Consider the following 14516-nt stretch of genomic DNA (forward strand, 5'->3'; position numbering starts at 1 on the left):
AGATTAAGAATTTTATAGAGCTGGCTCATTAAAAAAAATGTTTGGATGAGTAGTAGTAATATTTATGGAAAGCTTACTCACTCTTCAAAAATTACGATGCCCATGTTCATGGCTGACTGGTGCTCATGAAATGTTGACAGAACAGGGCACACATACTTGATATCAGCCATTGCCTATGTGCATGGCTGACTAGTGTTCATGAAATGTTGACAGAACAGGGCACACATACTTGATATCAGCCATTGCCTATGTGCATGGCTGACTAGTGTCCATGAAATGTTGACGGAACAGGGCACGCATACATGATATCAGCCATTGCCTATGTGCATGGCTGACTAGTGTTCATGAAATGTTGACAGGACAGGGCACACATACATGATATCATACATGAAGAACTCAGCCTTGATAAAAGGCTTGTTTTAACTGAAAAGGTTCAAAGAAGAAGAATGGATTTATTTTTTCATGGCCTACACCAGATTTTGATGTGTTTGTGTTCTTAATTATGTATCCTAAGGACTCTGAATACATTAAAATACCAACTGAAAATCAAGGTGTTGTTAAAGTCTCTGATAGAACAAATTAGGATGTAATATTTAGTTTAATTTTTGATTAAATGGATTATTTTCATCTTTATAAACTAAAATGTAGGAACGGGGGATTGATGCTTGCTTTTTATCCTGTTTTATTGGGGTGTGGATAGCTTTGCGTCAGAAGCACTGTTGTTAAAAAATATTAATTTAAAGGTCAGTGGCTCATGACCTAGGCTATTGGTCCACGTGTTTGGCAGAACAGTGGCTTATGACCTGGGCCAAAGGTTTAGTGCCTAAAGAATTGTAAAATGTAAAGACCATTGGCCTGGATATTTTAAAGACCAGTGGCCTAGGTGGCACAGGATTTTTAAAGTCAGAGGACACAGAACATAGGACATTAGTTAAATGGCTCAGGAGTCATCCAATTTTAATGCCAGTGGTTCAAGGGTTTTTAATGAAATTTTGGAGGTCACTGGCTAAGGCTGAAGGTCACACATTTGGGGTTAAATGTCAATGGTTAGAAGGTAAAAGATGGAAGGTTAAGTGGTCAAAAATTGAGGAACTCTATACTACTTCTATCATTTAATATCAATGCAAGTATACATATATAGAGCATATTACAAAGCAATTATTATTATTAGATATCAATTTTTATGCACCAATAGAAATTTGCTAATGACATTAAAAATATTACCACTGTCTGTCCATCCACTTATGTAATTTGTTTCAGGCTGTATAGATCACTTCAATTATATGCATGTTTCAGACTCATTATTGCACTTTTCTGAGATCTTGATAATATAAGCATATATTCCAAGTTTTGATAAAAACTGGATCAGAAGTACTTGTGTTTGTGATCACTGTAATGTTGTGCCTAGTTTTGGCAAAATCTAAAATATCTAAAAAGTTTCAAATATTTTGTCAATATAAAGTTGCACATATTGAATTTGAATCAAGTCCAATGCAATGTGCGACATTTTCCATTTTTTATGACAACCAAAATACTGAGAATGCTGATGATGTGATTTCGTACAACATAGGATCCACGTGATGGATATAGCTTGAATAATATTCATATTGATGTTTCCACTTTAATGAATATAAGCAAATTAAAAAAAAAACCTGAAAAATTATAAATTCATCTTGTTGTTGTTGGCTGAATGGCATATTTCAGGAACAATGCTACATTGTGGTCAGTATAACTGGTGAAGGAGGAAGAATCCAGGAAAGAACCACCAACCCACAGGAAGCTACTGGCAAGCTTTCTCACAAACCCAAATTGGCTGAGCCTGAGACTTGAACCCACATCGACAGGGGTGAGATGGCAGTGATTGGTAAAGGTGAGCATTTAAGACCATTCATCCATCTGGGGCCCCAATTATACATATAAATATTTTAAATAACTTTTCTTTATCTCTCATTTAATTTTTATAACAGCATACATAAAATTCTTTTAGAGAAAGCATTTTAGCAATTACCTTGGAGATTTAGTATTTGTATTGAGTACTACCAGAAGCTGTGATACCAAAACTAGGTCAATGTAATCTTATTGTCACACATGGAAAGGCAATACAAGTTAAGAGCCTTGCAAGGAGATATGCCATGCCATCTGATTCAGGCTGGTATCAACAGGATTCAAACCCATTACTGACTGGCTGGGAGTCTAATATAATGACTAGGCCACCATGAGGAGGATGGAATTGTACTGCAAATACTAATCATTAAGATGCAAAAAAAACCCCAAGTAATGGGTTAAAAACAAACTGTAGTTCAATGCACAGATGTACTATGGTTGACAAATGAGGATACTGTGGATGAAAAGAACTCATACCTGAAACTACACTAAAGCATATAAACTGTGTTACAGTGACCTACTTTTAGTATGGTTTCCATAAGTTATTCTAGTTAAGATGCATCCACAAATGGATAAAAATACACACAGCCCTCAAACATGAAAATTAGTTCCTCACGACCTTGTTTTGTATAACTAATTAACTACTCTCAATGAGATAAAACAGTTTTGATGAATGTACAAAAAAAGGCTCATAGATACTGAAATACACAAGTCACAAATCAGATCCTAGTTTTTGGTATGATTGTTTCAGATTACTTTTGCTGAGATGCATCCACATACCAGTTTTCATAAGTGAAGGTGAAATATAGTACAAAATATTGCTGGGTTAACAAATGACTGAAATGTGTAAGTCACTCAAGCATAAAAGATGACTCACAATGACCAACTTTTAATATGGTTCATTTACTCTCCCTGAGATGCCTAAACATCAATTTTCATAAGAGAAGGTGAAATTGGATCCAAAATATTAAGTGTACAAAAATGAACAGCTGAAAAAATATAAGTAACTCAATCATGCAAATTAGGACAAAGTAACATATTTCTGGAATGATGATGCTTGTGGTTGTAGCATCAACTTAATTTTTAAAGTTTTCTGATAGCCCATAGTATGAAAATGGCAATACATAGTACATAACCCTGGTGCTAACATGCATCTATAGACCAATTTTATAAGTGCATGTGAAGTAGGGTCCAAGATATTGAGGCTGCAAGAAATAAACATATGAAAATATCTCACTGAAGAATACAAATTAGGTCACAGTGACACATTTTTTATATGGGTGAGCTACTCTTTCTGAAATGCCTCTACATATAAAGTTGCATATGTGGACAAAAATGTTCAAAGATATTACTGGTGTGATAAACAAAAAGCAAAAATATATGTTAAGCAAATTATGTTACAATAACATGTTTTTCACATGGTTGCACTACTGACCCTGATATGTATATATACCACTTTTTAACACGAAGCAGTCAGATAGGAACATTGAGGGTGAACAAATGGCTGAAAATATATAAGTTACTCATGACTAAGATTTGCTATTATTGTGTTGAGTTGCATCCACATGCTGATATTAATGAATGTAGGTGAACCAGAATCTAAAATATTGAAAATAAAAATGTCATCAAAGTATGACAGTTTGGTCACAGTGATCTAATTCTTAATATCATTGACTTTATCTTCCTAAGATGCATCCACATACCATGTTTCACATGTTAGGTATTGCAAGGGTTACAAATAGCTGAAAACATGAACGTCCCCCAAGCCTGAAAATGAGTTCACACTGACCAAGTGTTTGGTATAGTTGAGTTAATCTTATTAAGATTCACCCACATATAAACTGTTATGAAATTAGGTCAAACAGGTTCCACAACCTTGATGTCATAATGAAAGACAGGCTGAAAAAAATTAATGTTATTCAAGCATGCAAATTAGGCAAAGTGACATATTTTTGTCAATACTGGCTCTGAACTGAATGAAAGACCCAGCTGTCTGTGATCATAGTTATCAGTTACTTTTTTCCTGTCAAGTTTCTGTGATTGAGATAAAGCAAATGGTGCCACATCGTAAAAGGTAGGGGGTTGCACCTTTCCTTCAGTAAAATCTTGGCCTTCATTACAAAAATATCTCTTTATCACAATCTTAAACATAGGAAACTACTCAAGAGAGTAACAGATAGATGAAATTTAACAAAATACTTTTTGTCTTCTCTTTTTTAAGCATGATTTGATATTTACAAACATGAAAATGATTTGTTTCCATTATATAGCAAAACCCTCCTTGATTCATAAAACTGCAAAATCAAAGAAAAGATTTAAACCTTACTTCATAAGTCATTTCATGAAAACCCCATGATGATACGACCATCCATTCAACAAGATTTTCAAGATGGTTGCTCCAAGAGCCATATTAGATATCTGAACAGCATGATTTTCATTTAGGAGCAACTAAAAACTGGGACGATTGTGTGTGAAAAAGTTTGATGGCAATCCTACAAGTAGTACAGAAGGAGTAGAGATAACAAACTTGTCATAATGGACAGACAGACAATGGGCAACTGTCCACCCATAAGATCTTCAAACTTATGACAAGTAGAGCTAAAAAAGACAAAACAAAACCAAACAAAACAATATTCTTGAATTCATGATGTAATTTCTGCCATGACAATAATGATCATTCAAGTTTGCAAATACATAAAAATCAACTTAATAATTCATATCTGAATATAAATTTAGAATAATACAGCTTTTAACAAAATTTAAAAATTGTACGAAGCTGGATTGCTTCAGTGTTTGCAAGTACAGATGGCAAAAGTACAGAGTTCTACCAAAGTATACCTGAGCATAATTGAGAAAATTCCATTTTGTGTGAGAAGTAAAAAGAATTACATACTGTGTCTATCAGAAAATAGTGCTTCCTTTATTTTAACTTTCATGAAAACAAATCAGCATAAGGTACAACCCTTATGTATCATTGTGATCATTAGTGAGGCCAACATATTTCTTCTGTAATTAATCCATTGAATATTGTTCTCTTGTAGATATTTGTTTTAATGGATATCACATCTGAACCTATTTTTTACTCAGAAAGCATAGAACTGATCTTTCATTGATAGAAATACTTCATTCTCATCAATGTTTTAAATTTAAAATAGAAGCTTCAAGACAATAGCTACATATTAAAGATAAGTTTTTGGTTAAATGAAGTAAAACAACCCATCAAAATATTTATATCAATCTAAATGTTGGATAAAAAGTCTTTGCTTAAATAAACTCTGGTAAGATTATTCAATTCATAGCTTTAGACTGAAGAAATACTGGATGCAGAATTAAAAAAATCTGATGTCAGGATAAACTTTGTAACAAGAAAATAGTATCAACTTATTTTTGCTGAATACACAGAATAAAATATATATGTTTTCAAGTTCCGTGTGAAAATGTCCAAGAAATGTTCATGAATATTAAGCTTTTCTTAAATGAAAATTTGTGGAAAGTATCTTTTCATGCACAAGGTTTTGAAATAATTCTACCCCTGGACGGAATCATATACAGACTCATGGTTAACTTCATAATAAATTATTAAAATTATATAGATTTTGAGACTCAAACTTATACTACGTAATAACAATAAAAATTATTATAGAAATTAAGAGATTCAAACATGTACTACATACAATATATATAATTAAAAGAATCTAAATGAAATCAGATACTTTTGTTGGGGTTCTTCTAGCAATTCCTTCAGCAAGAATTGAACAGTTTTTATTCAATCCAGTTTAAGTTCCACTCGTACTAAAAGAACATAATTTTCCATGTGGACTTAATACCCTTCCTTGCAATTACTATATAGTCAGTCATGAAAGGTTATCTACCTTAGTTAATCACTAGATGGCAGGCATAAGGTAAGACCAGTGCTGTTTATTATTACACACACTGATCATATTCCCAATTTTTATGTTTATTATGACATGTACATGTCACAAAAATATTTTATTTTGGAAATATGATAATAAATTGAGTCTGTGGCTTGAACCATTTAATTTTTTTCTTGATCAGATATATTTTGTGATCACTGTAAACGATTAAGAGACCTAACTCTTTCATATTGAGTTATAAAAGTTTACTTAAATAAAATAGAGATTAAATTGCTTAACTCTTAACAATAAAGTTTCCTTCTCTCATTCTGAGCCTTAACTAGTTATTAAAATCCATATCTGAGCCTTAACTAGTTAGAAAAATCCATAACTGATCCATAACTAGCTATGAATATCCATAACTGTTCAATAACTAGATGTGAAAATCCATTCTGATAACTAGTTTATATCTATACAATAACATGGGTTGACATCTACCAAGGAACTATACTGAAAGAGGGAAATGTGTTCCAGCTACTTCAACACCGTTTCTGTGCAGTGCAATATCCATTCAGACGAGTCATCTTCTGGAAGTATATGATGGGCCACCTGGAGAAAGAAATTGATCAGAATAATGAAATGTGATTTTAAACCGTCAAAGCTCCAAAAAGATGGTCATGTGTTTAAGGAGAAAACTTTCATGAATGCTGTGTGTCACCTGCAATCCATGCAATAATGTATCCCTCCAAACAACCCTTATATTTGACTTTCACAAACTTAATTACTGAATCATAATACCAGTGCTGCTTTTGGACGCAGTGGAAATGTGATACTTATGACTGACCATGCTGCTTTTGGACGCATTGGAAATGTGATACTTATGACTGACCATGCTGCTTTTGGACACAGTGGAAATGTGATACTTATGACTGACCATGCTGCTTTTGGACACAGTGGAAATGTGATACTTATGACTGACCATGCTGCTTTTGGACACAGTGGAAATGTGATACTTATGACTGACCATGCTGCTTTTGGACACAGTGGAAATGTGATACTTATGACTGACCATGCTGCTTTTGGACGCAGTGGAAATGTGATACTTATGACTGACCATGCTGCTTTTGGACACAGTGGAAATGTGATACTTATGACTGACCATGCTGCTTTTGGACACAGTGGAAATGTGATACTTATGACTGACCATGCTGCTCTTGGACACAGTGGAAATGTGATACTTATGACTGACCATGCTGCTTTTGGACACAGTGGAAATGTGATACTTATGACTGACCATGCTGCTTCTGGTTAGATAAATATCTGATTATGAAAACTACCAATCTGAAAAATTCAAGTTATGATTACAATGAAAAATTCCAAAGTATGGTAAAGATTTTAAAATTTATAAAAAGTGCCAATATAATTGTCCTGTATACAATGTAGGTCCTAGATGAAGTTGCATAGGGACCTTCTGTCCATTCTTAATTAGTCACTTTCCTTATTTGCATAGAAACTTGTCTAGGAACTTTGACAGATATGTATATTTCAACAAATATGTCCGAAATGGTTGACCAAATGTCACTGTGACTTAGACGTTTAACCTGTAGCTGCTTTATCCCTAAGAATTCTGTAAATCTACATGGGAATCTGCAGGATTTTTTTTACCAAACTTGGTACTGGTGCAAAGAGTTTAATTTTACTTGATATACAAAATACAGTTGTGCTGCTGATGCTGACATAAGCAGATATTGCACTGTCTTTTCCTCCATTATCCTTATTCTTACTGAGTCTGTTTCATCAACATCAATAGTCTCCACCCATCTGATGTAACAATATCACATACTTCAAACCAGATGGAACTAGAACTATTAATGACAGGTGCACTGCAAATGGTCCAGTATCTACAAGTTGCTTGGCAGGACCGTAAACAGAAAAATGTGTTGTGAAAATGTTCAAACAGTGGCCATAATTCCTCCAAATCATGACACAGAATGCTGTAAATCTAACTCATTTAAATCTGGTTGAAATCGAACAATCCTTGGTAAAGTAAAGTAATCAAACAGAAGTCTTAAGGATCAGCTATCAGGGGCCACAACTCTTCTAAATGATAAAGTAGAAGGATGGAAATCAAATTTATTTCAAGGTTTCATCAACAAAAAGCTGTATGTCAATCTGGTTTAAGTCAAACAATGCTTGGTAAAGTAATGCTGTGGAGAACATAGATAGGAGAACAGGCAATCAGGGGCTATAACTCTTGTACATGATATCAAGGAATAATGGAAAATTTTGCTAATTCAAGGTTATATCAGATTAAAAATGTGTGCTAAATCTGGTTTAAGTCAAACAATGCTTGGTAATGCTGCACTGCAGAAGTGTAGCTTTTAGAGGGGTAAAACTAATTTAACTTTTATGATACTTATCTATTATTATTTTATTGCTATATCTTTTCCTGGCACTAGTCCCCAATTAGGTTAGTAATTGAAGGTTTATAATTTAAAAAAACAACATGATGCCAATCTGATACATTACTCCATTTCAGACAATCAGATCAGCCTTCTTTGACTTGGACAGTGACTGAATGACATCAGAGTAGAGAAGGAGGAAGGAATTTAACAATAAATCATCAGGTATTACATAATTAAAATTTAGTTTTACATATCCTTCCCCAAAAACCAATATTTTAATGGTAATAACATAATACCTGCTATTATTGCATTGCTGAATTTGTCAGTCTGGTGGGAGGCTGATGGTGTAAGATAAATGTTCAAGTGAACTTAACCACTGTTTTGTTAGTGATATGTTCCACTGCAACCTAGAGGACAACTTGACAGCTTCTTTGACTGACACAATTGGACTCAAAGTATAAATAACCTCACTCTGGAACACCACTGTATGATGGTAAAATAACAATGGCCGGAAAGTGGCTTTCATGATGTCATTCAAAGAGAAACGACTTAAAAAGGTCCAAGAAGCAGAAATTGCCCTGACCTCATGGATTTTGGTTTTCATGAAATAGATCTTTTTCCCAGTGTGAGATTGATAAACTATTTTAATTATATAAAAAGAATCCACCTTGAGATGGCAGCCACCAAAATAGCAGAAGTTCCTTTTAGAGGAAAAAAAGGATGATTATGACCATACCTGTTCTCTTTGATTTAGGTAGAACTGTAAAGGAATATATACCGCTCATCCCCAACATTGACACAACTGACACTAGAAATTTAATAGGAACAGGTGTTACCAAACGAAGATGAATTTTGACTAGAAACCTTGCTAAAGATCAAATCAGTTACAACTGAAATGTGCACAGCCCTTTTCCACTTACAAAGCATGAATTTCACTCATTCTTGCCCATTAGAGAAAGGAGTAAGACAGTCTTACAGGCAAGGTTCTCATAGAAAGCTCATTCAAAGGTACACAATTTTTTTTACATAATAACCAAAGGGCACATCCGAGATACCACCTCAATTTTAATAAGATATTGGGTCTCTGGAACTTAAAGTGCATGATCAGTTCTGAAATAAGAGTTTGGGTCTGACCCAGGAGCAACATCATGATGATTTGTGACTTGGCAGTGCTGACTCTATGATGAATCTGAGGGATTATTCTAAAAGGTGCCAAAATATTCATCTTGCCCTGAAATGTGGCTGACTATGAATGTGATTTTCTTCCAATGCTGTGTATCAGGGGTAATACCAGATTTCCAAGCAGAAAAGAGGGGCCTGAGTGTACCCATAATATCTGAGGTCTGTGTCAATCAAAGTGCTGTCTGTAGGCATTATGATGCAGCAATGTCTCATGTGGCTGATACACCTCTTAAGTGCCCACATTTCTAGATTGTTGGTCTAAAGAGAATCATCAGTGTCAAGGTTTGAGTGAGGTTTCTGAGCATGAATTGGAACTCTGGTCAGAAACCTGTTCTGATTTTCCCACCAACTCAGATAGTGATAAATCTTGAATCATAAGGGGGTCCAGGTGGACAGGGGGTCATTGTGAGGTCGCTAGTTTAATACAAGTCAGAGCTGGAGAAACCACATATAAAGTCTTCCTAAGGAAACTAAGTCTGCTGCTGCATTCCGAGTCCACAGGAGACAAAGGTAGAGATGAGCAGACAACAAAGTTTTCTCATCAAGTATTACTAAGAGATGGGTGGCTAAATTCAAACCAAGTTAAGTCACCTACTCCCAACAGCAAGACAAATCACTCAGAAAGGCATGCCTGAGGATGCTGTGCATCAGCCATTCAATGAAATACTAGAGGACTGGAACCACTCCTGGCATCCAGACAACTTCTGAGTCATCTCCCTGTGCCCTAGAGAGCCTATCCACACTGAACAGGATATTGTCCTCCAAAAATTCTGATGGTTTGAGACAAAGACCTGCCCAGTGGCCAGTGACAGATGCTCATTAAATGTGACTTTGGATATCACTTAGCTTGCTCAGGGTCTTATTAATAAAATGCCACAAACCAGTATGTTTGAAGTGCAAATGTCCGAAAACTTATACAATTGAAATCCTAATCAAGAGGCATAACTCCTCTAAATGATGCTATGGAACACTGGAAACTGATTTCAGGAAAGGTCTTATCAACATAAGTTACATTCATAATCTGGTTGAAATCCAACAAACACTTTGGCAATTTATGCTGCAGAAAGCAAAGTCAGGAGGATCAATGACCTTGTCAATAAGAAAGCTGCATACAAAATCTTGTTAAAATCCAACAAGTCTTAGTAAAGTGAAGCTATAAAAATGAAGGAGGATGGTTAGTCAGGGGCCATAACTCCTCTAAATGATGACATAAAGAAAGGAAATTGAACTCTTTTTTTTTTTTTGTAGTCTCATCAGCAGAAAGCTGCATATAAAATTTGGTTAAAATCCTACAACTCCCATTAAAGTCTTGTGGAAACAAAAATTTTATTCATGGACAGACATATATGATTATAGTATTTCTCTTTGTAAAATCTAGGGGGTAGGTTTATTAACATAAAAAAATATCCCAAGTAAATATTTGATAAAATATGGTACACAAGATGGTCAGCCTAATATCAAGAACGAATTTGTCTTTGTATAAATGTGGTACTATAAGACTTTGCCAGCAGGGCCTTAATTAATTTAATTATTACAAAATGTATGCTTTTATACTAGTATATACTTGCCATTGTGGAATGAGAGGAAAGGTCCATTGTATACTCCAGGTCCCCTCTATGGCTAACACAGTTCTTACTCTTACTGCAGTCCACCTTCATCTTCACCATACTGCGGGACTGCAACAAGAAAATCCAATCAAGCTATCAGAAGTCAGGCACAATTCCAAAATCAGATTAAGCTGATTGTTAAGTGAAATCATGATTTGAGAGAGAGAAAGAGAGAGTGTGTGTGATTTGAATTTTTAACATAGCTTTTAACAATTTTTCAGTCATACTGCTATGATGTCTGCAGTGTGACAGTTTATAATGATAAGAGAGAGAGAGAAAGAGAGAGGTAGAGAAGCAGAAATGTGGAGGATGGTGTAAATGGCAGAGAATGACAGACACAGCAAGTAATAGATGGAATGAGAGGTCAAAGAAAATGAGAGCTTCCTACTTTGAAGGAAAAGGTGATTTTCACTACTTTGCAATATTGGAACTTGATCTCAATAAAAATTCCTCACAAAGTTGGAACATGAATAAAGATAATGACAAAGTAAACCCAGTACTTTTTAAATTATTATTCAATGTTGTTTGTCCATACCTTATTGTCGAAGACAATAGCAGCCCTAGTGCCCGATGTGTAGGTGTACATCACCAAGTCCTTCATACCTTTCACTGGTGAAGCTTTACCCTGTGGATAAATATAGTCACATGGTTAGATAAGCAGTGTTACTAAGTGGTGGGTACCCTGATTTTTCTGAATCCTCATACCTATAATATAAAAAGCAAGTTCTTTACCATATCTGTGTCTGCTGAGTATGAAGAGTAATGTTAGAGTTATGTGATAGAAAAAACAATAAAATGAAATTGTTGTTTCTATGGTAGCCATGGGAATGAATAGAAAGCTATTACTTTTTTGTGCCAAAAGTGTATCTTCTATGACCTTCTGGTACATCTGCAAAGGACAAGGTAACTGACCTGGTTTGGTCAGGGGATGTGTCAAACCTACAACACTTTTATTATGAATCCAATTTTCAACCAAGTGAGCAACTGTGGCTCCATGAAATGCAAGAGCAGCTGGTCAAGAAATCTGGGTATTAAGCAGAATGCATATGTCATTGAAAGTAATGACACATTGGCATCATATGTCATTGAAATTAATGGCACATTGGCATCATTTGTCATTGAAAGTAATGGCACATTGGCATCATTTGTCATTGAAAGTAATGGCACATTGCCATCATTTGTCACTGAAAGTAATGACACATTGCCATTATTTGTCATTGAAAGTAATGGCACATTGGCATCATTTGTCATTGAAAGTAATGGCATATTGGCATCATTTATCATTGAAAGTAATGGCACATTGTCATCATTTGTCATTGAAAGTAATGACACACTTGCATCATTTGTCATTGAAAGTAATGGCACAATGGCATCACTTGTCATTGAAAGTAATTGCACATTGACATCATTTGTCATTGAAAGTAATGGCACATTGCCATCACTTCTTATTGAAAGTAATGGCACATTGCCATCACTTGTCATTGAAAGTAATGGCACATTGACATCACTTGTCAATGAAAGTAATGGCACATTGACATCATTTGTCATTGAAAGTAATGGCACACTGCCATCACTTGTCAATGAAAGTAATGGCACATTGGCATCATTTGTCATTGAAAGTAATGGCACATTGACATCATTTGTCATTGAAAGTGATGGCACACTGGCATCATTTGTCATTGAAAGTAATGACATATTGGTATCATTTTTCCTTTACTGAAAGGCTTCTATGCCAGGATGATTTCTGCCATAGTTGGTCAAAGACTGTAGGGCAATTTTATGTGTAAATGTTTATCTGTTTTTAGTAATGATGGCCATATTTCATGACAGATAACATCATTTGTATAAATTTGAAATGCCTTCAAGCTAGGACTCTTTCAATCAAATTTGGTTAATTATGTTAAGTTTTTTTTAATGAATTCATATAAAAGATTTTCTATTTTTAGCAATAGTGGGCATGCAAGCTGGTGAATTGGTGCAATTTGTATAAATCTGAAAGCCTTTAAGGTCAGAAAACTTGATGTCAAATTTGGTTAAATTCTAAAGTGGTTTCTAAGTAGTTATTTGAAACCATTTTCCGTTCTAAATAATGGCACCCATATTTGAAGTCGTTTTCCATTCTAAATAATGGCACCCATATTTGAAGTCTTTTTCCGTTCTAAATAATGGCACCCATATTTGTTAGTGAATCCGCAGCATCTGTATCAATTTGAAAGGCATTTATGTTGGGATGCATTTTGTCAAATTTGGGCAAATTCTGTTGATGGCTTTGAGAAGAAGCCAATTAAAGGTTGTTCTTTCATTAGTGATACTGACCATATTTGACGGCTGATTGTATCATCTGCATAAAAATGAAAGCCCTCTCCCTGTTGATCCTTTCTATCAAATTTGTTCAAATTCTGCTAATTTAGTTTATGGAAAAAAGTCACTTAACCATTCTGACAGCAGATTGGAGTCATATGTAAAAACTGAAAGCCTCTATACAACGATGTCTTCTGTGAAATTTGATCAAATTCTGTTTAATGCTTTTTCAAAAAAATGTTACTTCAAGGTATTGATTTTTTTTGGTTGTTTCAGCCATATGTCAAGATGATTCAGATAAGCTAGTCAATAATGTTGAAAGTATCACTAAAAAAATAACCAATCACCAAACCAACCATCCCTCCTGGAAACTTACCCATGGATCATTTGATTAGAGATTGTCAAAAATTTTACGTTCTTGAAAACTCTCTTTGCAAGGATGCTCTATGTTAGATTTGGTGAAAATCTGTTCAGCAGTTATCTAAAAACTCATTTTAAGGTTTTAATATTTTCAATAATGGTTGCCATATTTGAAAACAGATTGACATTATCCGTCATAAAGCTACTGCTAGCAAAAATTACCCTATACATTTTTAGCACCCTAATTTAATTATTTACCTATGAATCAATATAAGTTTTAATATTTTTTGAATAATTTCCTAACCTCTTTAATGGCTTCTAACAGACTATGTTTCCAAGCTGAATACTTCATTACAGCAAGTGTTTTTAAAAGGAGACTTGAGGAAGAGTTAACTGTAGTAAAATTTTAAACAAGAAACTTCATTATATATGTTCAGGATTTACTTAACTTAGCTCAAGGATTTTTGAAAATGAATATATTATCCATAATTACAGAATCTTACAGTATAAGATATATGTATGGTTCAAGCTCATGTTTTTCCTTGTTCTATGGCCAATGTATAAACTCACCATGCACTGTAATATCACTTTCACTACTGTCAATCAAGGAATAGTCAAGAGTTTAGCAAAGCAATACTTAAACAGCAAATGTAAGAAAATATTTTTTGAGAAGAAGACTATAAGTCAAAATAAAAGACATGACCATTATCATGAATTAGTAAGACATGACCATTATCATGAATTAGTAAGACATGACCATTATCATGAATTAGTAAGACATGACATTATCATGAATTAGTAAGACATGACCATTATCATGAATTAGTAAGACATGACCATTATCATGAATTAGTAAGACATGACCATTATCATGAATTAGTAAGACATGACCATTATCATGAATTAGTAAGACATGACCATTA

The 14516-nt window shown here is 34.3% G+C and overlaps 1 protein-coding gene across 36 annotated transcripts in view; it reads right to left on the reverse strand.

Moving 5' to 3' along the window:
• Positions 1-1099: 1099 nt before the first annotated feature.
• LOC149807288 (EF-hand calcium-binding domain-containing protein 7-like) overlaps positions 1100-14516 on the reverse strand; it is a 131807-nt gene continuing 118390 nt past the window's right edge. For all 36 annotated transcript variants that reach the window (XM_089964841.1, XM_089964817.1, XM_089964720.1 and 33 more), the window contains 3 exons: positions 11468-11557; positions 10894-11001; positions 1100-6347 (listed from right to left, as the gene is read on the reverse strand). In XM_089964841.1, the coding sequence (XP_089820967.1) occupies positions 6273-6347; positions 10894-11001; positions 11468-11557 (273 nt within the window). In that variant the 3' untranslated portion in view covers positions 1100-6272. The remainder of the gene's footprint in view (positions 6348-10893; positions 11002-11467; positions 11558-14516) is intronic.

Source organism: Sinohyriopsis cumingii, chromosome 1 (assembly GCF_028554795.1).
Source record: "Sinohyriopsis cumingii isolate HCF-2022 chromosome 1, ASM2855479v2, whole genome shotgun sequence".
In the NCBI taxonomy this organism is placed as follows: domain Eukaryota; kingdom Metazoa; phylum Mollusca; class Bivalvia; order Unionida; family Unionidae; genus Sinohyriopsis; species Sinohyriopsis cumingii.